Raw genomic sequence first — 11,292 nt, 5'->3', positions numbered from 1 at the left:
ATATATATATATATATATATATATATATATATATATAGCCTTTTAGCTTGTAAGGGTCAGATGAAATTTTCTGTGGCAGATTTTCAACAGCTGGATGTCCTTCCTGTTGCCAACCCCCACTTGTTTCTGAATGAGATAACATTTTCTCATGGTTGGACATGTTTTGATGGAGAACTGGAAATGAAGGACACAGATTGTGTGAAAGTGATACTCACTTTGCAACTATTGTGCAATGTCAAAAGAAGCAGGTGCTAACACACACACACACACTCCTATATATAGGCACAGCAAGCTTCTTTTAGTTCCCATCCACCAAATCCACTCACAAGACTTTAGTCGGTTCATATCATACACGTGTTGTCATCATCACTCAGTTACCTCATATCACACAGAGATGTTGCTGGTAAGAATCCAAGTTATTTTATGTCCTTGCAATGTTTCCATTTCACTCACTCACGCACTATCAAACTTTATTTTATCATCCTAAGCCACTGCTAATTCCCCTCTCCTCCACCATGTTTTAACCACATTTTTACCCAAGAATTCTACTTTCGGAAATTTCCTCTCTGTCCAATCTCCTCATCTTCATCAGTAATGACCAGTAGCCATAACCTCTCCAGCCCGAGAAGTCGTGCACAGATTATGGATGATGTACCTTGTTACTACGACTAAAATCCCAGAAAGGTTACTTCTCAAAGACAGAGTTTAGTCTCAAGTTTCAGACTAAGTAGAGAAGGTAAAATAAATCTTGACATGTTACCAATGTGAACACAGGTGACATTTCCAGCTGGTTTTGTACCTATTCCTGTTAGCTTGTCAGCCAGGTAAACTGATGAAATTTATGCAATCATAAATGATAGTTGGGCAAATATAATTACCTGTTTTCCAGACCAGAGTTTTTCAGGTCGAATAATAGCAGGTGGTAACAGTCTAATGGCATCAGGTTTGTTAACGAGTGCTGCGAACAGCAATTGATTGAACTCTTCTCTGAAACAAAGACGAAGAAAGATCAATATGAGAAGGATTATTGTGAATGAGTGATTAAGTGATGAATTGATTGACAGACAGTCAGAGACATTTTATTTTAGATAACATAGATATTGAATAATTCAAGCCGGTGCCATGTAAAAAGCATCCATGCTGGTATAGCACATATAAAACACTTGTTTTGGTGCTGTGGATTAGCAGTGGAGCTGGTGCCATGTAAAAGGCACCCAGTACACTTTGTAAAGTGGTTGGTATTAGCAAGGGCATCCGGCCCTAGAAACCATACCAATAACAATGGAGCCTGATGTGGCTCCCAGTCTTACCAGCATTAAAAACAGACATTAAATGATGATGATGATGAGTGGCTCAGACCCTCCTTTTGGCGACCCCTGGTTTAGACAAACCAATTGACCCAGTACATATTTTAAGTTTGGTACTTACAACATCAATCATTTTTGTTGAACTACTAGGTCACGGGAACAGGACAAACAAAGGAAACAGAAAAACACAGACACATATCTGCCGCTGCCACCACCACCATCATAATGCTGGATGATTTCAGAAATGAGACAAAAAGAAAGAGGGGAGAAAAAAAGAGCATAAAGCAACAAATATGATGACTCACCTTCTAAAGAAACGACCACGAATGGTAAGGCGCACTCCAGCAACAACATGATCTTGGATGAGACCTGCCAGAGGACTTCCATCTTTAGGAACCACGTACTGGTTTTGCGCACTAGCTGAAAGAGCAGAAAATAATAAAAGCAACATTATATATTTGTTGCAATGTTTAAATGTATGAGATAGGATGTTTAACCCTTTAGCATTCAAATTGCTGTCTCAAACAATATTTATTTATTCACATTGTTTTGAAGTTATCATCAATTATCTTGGAGCTATCAGATTTCTATGATGTGATTGTTTATTTCCATGGGATGGCCACTGAGGTTGAGTCCTTAAGCACGGCATCCATTGGGTCCACACTGTAAAGTGGTTGGTGTTTGGAAGGGCATCCAGCTATAAAAACCTTGCCTGTGCATGAGCCACGTAAAAAGCACTAAGTCCACTCTGCTGAATGATCGGTGTTAGGAAGGGTATCTAGCTGTAAAAATCCTGCCAAAACAGTCACAGAAGTCTGGTGCAGGCTTCTGCTTGGCCGGCTCTTGTGAAACTGTCCCACCCATGCCAGCATGGAAAGCAGACATTAAACGATGATGATGATGATGTTAATGTACATGTGAGAAAGAAACTTACTTAAAATCTGCTGTGTTCTTGGTCTCAGGCTGTCTTGCCTTTTTACATCTTTTTTGTTTGTTGCTAGTCTAAAATGGTCCTGATGCTACACAGGCATGTTTGCCGTTATAAAATTTGGTGTTAGTAGGTTTAGTTTCTATACATTTTTTTTCAGCATAAATAAACACTTAAATTTTTTGGGAACTAAAAACAAAATAGATTTTTCATAAATTTTACAGGTATTTTTTTGAGAATTTGGAAGACTAAGAAGAATAAAAGGTTTAAAAAAAAAAAACCCATAAAAAAAATGGACTTACAAATTTCCTTAGCTTCAGCCCGACCTAGTTCAGTTTGAGGTACGTGAGCTGTCATTTCATCACCATCAAAATCTGCGTTGTAAGCCTTGCAGTTGGCATAATGCAACCGGAAAGTCTTGATGTTGGGCAAAACACGAGCCTGAAGATAAGACAACAAACAGAGGTTAGAGAACCAGAGGTGCAGGTATGGTTTTGCGGTTAAGAAGTTTGCTTCCCATATATGTGGTTTTGGGTTCAGTCCCACTGAGTGGCACCTTGGGTAGGTGTCTTCCACTATAGACCAGGGTCAAGTAATATAGTCATGTGAATGGATTTGGTAGAAGGAAGCCTCACAAACCCACTTCTCTTGGTTCCACTCCGTCTCTCAACTGAGGGATCTTTGTCTTGCACCCTACTTGGCGACCCCACTGGTGCTGGTGCCACGTAAAAAAGCATCCAGTAGACTCTGCAAAGTGGTTGGTCCTAGGAACGGTATCCAGTTGTAGAAACCATAAAAAACCCAGACAACCGGAGCCTGGTGCAGCTCCTTGGCTTTCCAGCTCATGTCAAACTGTCCAACCCATGCCAGCATGGAAAAGGAATGAGCAGGGACAGAAGAACTGGGTGTGTGGGGGTGGATAATAAGGCTTGGATCTAATATTGGAACCAATGAAGTGGGCAACCTTGGCATAAATAGGGACCATTAGCAGTTTAACCAGTGGTCAGTGCACGGCATCTCTTTACACAGTGGACGAAACCATTACGTGAAAAGGAAGCTGAATAGATTAATAACAGGTCAAAGAAAGGTAAACCAAAAAGGGAGTACATACTCGATGGGCTTGTATACTGGGCTTGTGAAGAGATGGCTGTCGATTGAGGAGAAGGTAGTCCCCATCCACAAGATGGCGATAAACCTGTTGGGAAAAAAGACAAGATTGTAAATATTCTGGTACAATAATAAAAAATCATTTAGGAGATAATTAATTACTGACCGATTGATTGATCATTAAATATGATTCTAAACAATCTGGTACATTATTAACAATGCGAGATAAATAATTTTTAAGCGCTGGTGATGATACCATAGTAAAAGCATTGGTGGTGGGGGGCATGTAAAAACCACCCAGTACACTCTGTGGAGTGGTTGGCATTAGGAAGGGCATCCAGTTGTAGAAACCATACCAAAATAGACAACTGGAGCCTGGTGTGACCCTGGGTAATGGTAATACACCATTACCCTTTTTCCATCTTTGATCTCTTTCATCATCATTTAACGTCCAGTGTCCGTGGGTTGGACAGTTTGACCAGGGCTGGTAAGCTGGAAGGCTGCACCAGACTCCAGTCTAATTTAGCATGGATTTCTATGATAGATGCCCTTCCTAATGCCAACGACTCCGAGAGTGTAATGGGTGCTTTTACATGACTCTGGTATCTGCCACAACTGTGGCTTGATGGATCTTCTTCTCAAACATGACAGTGCCGAAGGTCTCAGTCATTGCCTCTGTGAAGCCCAACGCTCGAAAGGAACTCAGCCACTTTGCTTCCATGAGACTCAACACTTGGAAAGAACTCAGCCACTTTGCCTCCGTGTAGGCATATTCGGATACAAAATGTCATAACAAAATCAGTTTTGTCTATAATTTCTACAGAAAATCTGTAGTGATAACCGTAACAAGTGATCCATAGATATGTTCTATATCTAAGTCCATTGCCTCCCAGTGTTCTTTTGTCTACCCCAACCTTAAGTTCTACGTCTCAGAGTTTGCATCTCAAAAACAGAAGCAGAAGTGTTAAAATTATCATACCTTCTTACATGTGACCAAAGACTTGTTGACAGACGATGGAGTGAGGAGTTGGTTGGCTACTGATTGGCGCTGGGTGAGATTTTCAGCAAGAAGACGCTGCTTCACACCATGCTGGTCGACAACATATGCCGCTCTGGAAGAAGGGAGAGAGATTTTGCAAAAATATAACAGAGAGGGAAGAATGTGTATGCATGCATGTAGACGTGTGTGTGTGCGTGATGTAGATAGTGAGTATATATGCTTGAGGAGGATGTGCGAGTGATGCAGACAATTGGCATGCATCTATAAGGGTGTGTGTGTGTGTGTGCATGTGTAGATATTTATGTGTGGATGTATGTGTATGAGTGATGTATAAAGTGAGTGTCCCCTTGATTGCGTGGGAATACCTGATAATCAATGACCATACATACATGTTGTTCAGACCCAGGTCAGTCCAGTTACAGAAGACCTATAACCAAAGGTGCCCCAGCTGTAGCTATCTTTTTTTATGCTTATTTTCCTTTCTAATTATACAGTGTACTAGGCACAGGAGTGGATGTGTGGTAAGTAGCTTGCTTCCCAACCACATGGTTCTGGGTTCATTCCCACTGCGTGGCACCATGGGCAAGTGTCTTCTACTATAGCCTCGGTCAGACCAAGGCGGAAACTGAAAGAAGCCCGTCGTATATATGTATGTTTGTGTGTGTGTGTGTGTGTGTTTGTCCCCCCGGCCATCACTTGACAACCGATGGTGGTGTGTTTAAGTCCCTGTAACTTAGCGGTTCGACAAAAGAGACCGATAGAATAAGTACTAGGCTTTCAAAGAATAAGTCCTGGGGTCGATTTGCTCAACTAAAGACAGTGCTCCAGCATGGCCACAATCAAATGACTAAAACAAGCAAAGAGAAAGAGAGTGTGTCTTAAGACTATTATCTTAAACTCATAGATGGATAGACAGACAGACAGACAGATAGATAGAGATCATCCATTCAATTGCATTTACTCACCCTGGATACTCATTGGGCCCATTAATCACCATTTTCCTCAGTTTATCCACATTCCAAGGGGTCACAGGTTGCGGATAGGTCAATGTTTTAGCAAAGATTTCAGGAACTCCGATCTCAGCGACTTCAATATTGGGGTCAGGGGTAATTACTGATCGGGCAACATAGTTAACACGCTTCCCCATCATGTGCTTCCGGAAGAGACCCTCTTTCTTCTCGAGAATCTGTAAACAAGGAGGAAATGAAAATATGACATGAAGGGTAAACTGCAGTTCCACTTTATAATGGGAGCTCTTAATAAAACAGGTATTAAATGGATTAAGGGAGAAATTTTTACAATTTATTGGTGTAACAGTATGGTAAGAAGCTTGCTTCCTAACCACATGGTTCCAGGTTCAGTCCCACTGTGGAACCTTAAGCAAGTGTCTTTTACTATAAACTTAGAACAACCAAATCCTTGTGAATGGAAACTGAAAGAAGCCTGTCATATATATATATGTGTGTGTCTGTCTTTGTCCCCCACCACTGCTCGACAACAGATGCTGGTGTGTTTGTGTCCCGAAACTTAGCAGCTCGGCAAAAGATACTGATAAATTAAGTACCAGGCTTAATTAAAAAAAAAGTACTGGGGTCAATTCATTCGACCACAAATTCTTCAAGGCAGTGCCCCAGCATGGCCACTGTCCAATGACCGAAACAAGTAAAGGATAACAACATATTGAAACCCTTTGATCTGAGGGCGAACCGTTGAACTGGATGAAACTATGTGTAAAAAGACAAAAAGAAGAAAGGTATTGAAAATGTTCAATAGATGCCTCACCTGTCTAACACCTCTGATGCGGAATGAACTCGGATCAGAGGAATCATCGTACAACCAATTAACATTCTTCTGTAGAGTCAACCAACTCTCGTTGAGCCTTTTCTTTAGGTTCTTATGCTTTGGGTCATTGACTGTAGTTAGATCCTGCAGAAGACAAAAACGAAAACTTTCAGGAAAATAAAACACAAACTTTCAGCATGAACTGTCGGAACATTAAAATGATCATTTGGGCCAGATATGGTTGGTTTAGATGCTAAAGGATTAACCCTTAATCTTCAGATTATTCTGTCAAATGTAATTCTTACTTATTCCCATTGTTTGGAATTAATCCTACATTATCTCATAGGTTTGAGATTCCAATGATGTGATTGTTTATTTATGAAATGATATTGTAGGGTAAGTGGGAGAGGCTAGATCTGGCTGGTCTGAAGATAAAACAGATAGAAAATTTTGACTGGATATGGCCGGTTTAAATGCTAAAGGGTTAAGGAGATATTTGTGTTTTAACCTACAGACATACGAAAGACAGTTTTATCTGTTAACATTCATGTAGTTTCTAGCCAACATATTTAATGAGCTGTCTCATCACAGTATTTTTAAACTAGCTTCTTAATGATGGTGACCACCACCACTGCCACCAGAACCCTGACATCCCACTACCCATTACTTACCACTTCTGTTTGGCCACTTCCTCCTTCTGTTTGGCCACTTTCCCCTCCTGTTTGGCCACTTTCTCCTTCTGTTTGGCCACCTTCCATCTGTCTGAGCTCATGGAGAATTTGTTGGATCTTCTCACATTCCTGCACGATTCGTTTGTAGGAAGAAGTCTGCACGCTTTCATACTTGTTACCTTTTAAAACAACACACTAACAAAAGAAAAAAATAAAAGAAAGAAAAAATCACGAATAACCAAGATAATGGATTAAAAAGTTATTTTACTTTCAAATTCTTTATAATTTTCAAAGTGAATTGAAACTACAGGAAGTGCATTTTGTTAGAACTATGGTTATGAAAAGGTTTAGCACATTGAAAAATCTTTACATACATAGGTGCAGAAGTGGCTGTGTGCTAAGTAGCTTGCTTACCAATCACATGGTTCAGTCCCACTCCATGGCACCTTGGGTAAGTGTCTTCTACGATAGCCTCAGGCCAACCAAAGCCTTGTAAGTGGATTTGGTAGACGGAAACTGAAAGAAGCCTGTCGTATATATATATATATATATATATATCAAATTTAAAATTTAAAAGAGAGTTTTGACGCTGATATCCATTATTATTGAAATTTATTCCTATGTCAACATTTCTGTATAAGGCTATATTTAACTGTCAAATTCAAGTCAAATACATAATTTACCTTACATATCTTCAGGGTATATTGGTAGCGATTACATGCTTTTCTCATCAACACATTGTATGTATGTATGTATATGTTTGTGTGTATGTGTCCCCCAACATCGCTTAACAACTGATGCACAAGGCCTGAAACTTTGGGGCAAGGGACTAGCCAATTACATTGACCCCCCCAGTGTTCAACTGGTACTTAATTTACCGGCCCTGAAAAGATGAAAAGTAAAGTTGACCCCGGCAGAATTTAAACTGAGAATGTAGTGACGGGTCAAATACAGCTAAGCATTTTGACCGGCGTCCTAATGATTCAGCCATCTCACCACCTTAGTGAAAATTTTTGCCAGTAGCATGTAAAAAGCACCAGTTGAGCATGGTCAATGCTAGTGCTGGCTGACTGGTCCTGTGCCGGTGGCACGTAAAAAGCACTGTTCAAGTGTGGCCAATGCCAGTACTGCCTAACTAGCCCTCCTGCCGGTGGCATGTAGAAAGGACCTGCTACACTCTCGGAGTGGTTAGTGCTAGGAAGGGCATCCGGCCGTAGAAACATTGCCAGATCAGATTGGAGCGTGGTGCAGCCTTCTGGCTCACCAGTCCTCAGTCAAACCATCCAACCCATGTCAGCATGGGAAGCGGACGTTAAACGACGACGATGAATCATAATAATACTTACTGGTCTAAAACAAGATGGAATCACAGGTACGACTTCAAGAAAAAAGATGTCAGTTGGATATTCAACATCGATGTCTAAAAAGTCATAAACCATCTTCAGAATGTAGCCGTTTTGTTCCCAGATTTTACGCATACGTTCCTGGACTTCAACAGGGGTTAGGTACGATTTCTTGAATGTGTAATCCAACATACTTGGTTGTGCCGTCCTACTATTTGGCTCCTCTCTGTTAATAAAAACCAAAAAGGGTTTGGCATTGTAATATGCATTTTAGTTTAATAATCTCCTTACAATAATGGACGTCATGTCTCCGCTTCATGGTCAAACGGCTGGACCAATGGTCACGATATTTTTCAGGATTACAAAGGAGGTAATCAGGAAGGTGTTTTAGCGAAAAAAAATGTGAAAAAGCATGATTATTTAGTGGATAGTGAGGGTAATTGTTCAGTTTACAAGTGTAAAAAAATGAATAAAAGTTAAAGGGGAGATAAGTAATAAAAAAGCAAAGGGAAGTAAGTCAACTTATCCATTGAATTATGCCATATACGTAAGTTTTAGTGTAAGACAGTCTTATTAAGGAATGGTTGGGATGGCTTTGACTCATCTTTAATCTGTGTATGAATAATTACCGATATTGAGTTTTGTATTAATAAATCACTTTTGATTTTTTTGTTAAGATTCTGGTGACAAGAATTAACTCTAGATTTCCCATAGCATATAATTCGTGAATTTAGAGGGTTTAGATTTGCGATACTATCTCTTTATTTCCCATCGTAGATGGATAGATTACTAAAGATTCCACTCATGCATTCACAACAAACAAGGCACAGAGCTAGAGTCTAGATTGTGTAGGTGTATTTTTACCCACGACCAGTTATATGTTGCTATGAGTAGAGCAACAGACTCTAGTAATTTAAAAATTAGTGTCGACCAAACAGAAAATATCGTCTACAAAGAAGTTTTGTAATCATATTGATATTATTGAAAGGAATATGATTCATAATTCAAATAAAGAAATTTGTGAACTTTGAATGTATAAGAGTTTAAACAAGCGTAAAATAGTGTAAACAACTAAAATAAAAGTATATCTAAATAACATTTTTTTCTTAATAGTGGTCGAAAGAAGGTCTGGCTTTCGTTAGGAGTGGTCCACATAACCATTCATGATACAGAGGCTGGGAGCCTATTTCAGTTCAGGAGGGAATCATCATCACATATCACTTAGTCATAAATACATGTTATATAGCTTCAATAGAATGCTGAATCACCAACAATAATGTGATTTCTCTAAGACATCTCCCAGCAATCTATCAAGTCCATTTACACATTTCTCCATACACACTGCTGTTATGATTCCCCTCCCTCATGTTTTGCCTCCATCGTAGATTTGCTAGTAATAATAACAATTCTTTCTACAATAAGCACAAGGCCTGAAATTTTAGGGGATGAGTTGATTACATCGACCCCAGTATTCAACTGGTACTTATTTCATTGACCACGAAAGGATGAAAGGTAAAGGTTGACTTTGGTGGAATTTGAACTCAGAACGTAGTGATGGGCGGAATACTACTAAGCAATTCGCCCAGCGTGCTTACGATTCTGCTAGCTTACCGTTTTAATAATAATAATAATAATTTTGGCACAAAGCCAGAAGAGGTAAGGAAAAATGTAGTGAAAGCAATAAACAAGATGATGGCATTAATACATAATATAAAGTCCTCAAAGAAATACAGAATTGAAAAATTCTCTTTCGTACCGTTTAAGTAAGTAAAATATGGTTGTTCCAATTAATATGAAACAATGAACTTACTTCATTCTGGGCATCTTTGTCTTTGTTTGTGATACCATCTTTGTTGCAAAGATTTGGCAGTTTCGAAACTGTCGCAGTAATGGTCTGGTTGCCGAGCAATGGGGACACTTACTTCGATTTGTACTCCTTAGTAAAGCCAAACATTGTTTCCATACATGCCTCAGGTGGCGAATATGTCTTGTTTCCTCTGAAAGAGTAAATACAAAACTCTTTTAGTATTTCTTGATTAACCGTTTCATTACCAACCAGGCTGAAACTGGCTCTGTAGTACAAATGTCTGGTTTTTCACAAGTTTGAATTAAAATCTTCCACCAAACCTTAGTCACAATTTATGTTCCTAACACTAGCTTAATTAATAACTAAGTTATTTTACTAAATTCTTTGTTATATTTAAAATTAATTGAAAGAAACACAGAGCATCTCAACAGAAATATGGTAACAAATGGGTTAAAATATATAATAGAGAAACAATTCTTAACTCTTTTGATACCAACCCAGCTGAAATATGCTTTGGCTCTGTAGTACAAATGTCTTGTTTTCATAAGTTCTGAATTAAAAATCTTCCACCAAACCATAGTCACAATTTATGTTCCTAACACTAGCTGAATGATAACTAAGTTATTTTACTAAATTCTTTATTATATCTAAAATAATTGAGAGAAACACAGAGCATCTCAAAAGAAATACAGTAACGAAAGGGTTAAGGAAGACAGTAGGGCCCTAAATACGATTTATTGGTGATATAAAAGAAAAAAAAAATAGAAGCAGAACTGAGATGTTTCAGAGGATAAAGTGCAGTTGTTGATGTCCCAGATCAGTTTTTCATCCAACAGACCAGTGGTTCCCAACTATTTTTCACCTATGGACCCCTTTGGTTCATATTTTACTTGAGTGGACCCTTCTAGCCAGTCAATGTTTAAAACAATTCAGTTATATTTCTAGAATTAAATATTACAGGGATTGTGTAAAAAAAAATGACTAAAATATTTTGTTCTGTAGTGTAACCAATATTTTTGTGTATATATATATATATATATATATAGTTCAAAAACACAATAACAAAAAAACAAAAAAACAACAAAGTGAGGACGTGATATGGATAGTATTATTGGACGCTCAGGAAAGGAAAGAGAGAGTGTATGACGTTTCGGGCGTAGCCCTTCGTCGGAAAGATGGAAAGTTCGGAGAATGGAAGAACGGAGAAAGAGGAAAATGGTACCGATGCCCACGAGGTTACATGATGAAAAGACCGGAAGAGGAGGTGGTGGGGGAAAAGTTCTTTCTAAGATGGGAGAGTGAAAAAGGGAGATGAATATCGGTGCGCGTGCGTAAGTCTGCGAGTGT

General features: G+C 39.0%; 1 protein-coding gene across 1 annotated transcript in view; it reads right to left on the bottom strand.

Moving 5' to 3' along the window:
• The window catches only part of LOC106872308 (DNA-directed RNA polymerase I subunit RPA1), a 37,740-nt gene that overhangs the window by 19,548 nt on the left and 6,900 nt on the right, over positions 1-11,292 (bottom strand). Inside the window, exons 5-14 of the mRNA XM_014919248.2 lie at positions 9,949-10,135; positions 8,142-8,364; positions 6,796-6,990; positions 6,125-6,268; positions 5,308-5,528; positions 4,322-4,454; positions 3,347-3,430; positions 2,538-2,676; positions 1,613-1,727; positions 879-987 (exon numbers count right to left, since the gene is read on the bottom strand). Of these exons, the coding sequence (XP_014774734.1) occupies positions 879-987; positions 1,613-1,727; positions 2,538-2,676; positions 3,347-3,430; positions 4,322-4,454; positions 5,308-5,528; positions 6,125-6,268; positions 6,796-6,990; positions 8,142-8,364; positions 9,949-10,135 (1,550 nt within the window). The remainder of the gene's footprint in view (positions 1-878; positions 988-1,612; positions 1,728-2,537; positions 2,677-3,346; positions 3,431-4,321; positions 4,455-5,307; positions 5,529-6,124; positions 6,269-6,795; positions 6,991-8,141; positions 8,365-9,948; positions 10,136-11,292) is intronic.

The sequence above is a fragment of the Octopus bimaculoides genome, chromosome 14, assembly GCF_001194135.2.
Source record: "Octopus bimaculoides isolate UCB-OBI-ISO-001 chromosome 14, ASM119413v2, whole genome shotgun sequence".
Taxonomy (NCBI): domain Eukaryota; kingdom Metazoa; phylum Mollusca; class Cephalopoda; order Octopoda; family Octopodidae; genus Octopus; species Octopus bimaculoides.
The sequence above is the reverse complement of the archived record's forward strand: the minus strand, read 5'-3'. Positions and strand labels throughout refer to the sequence as shown.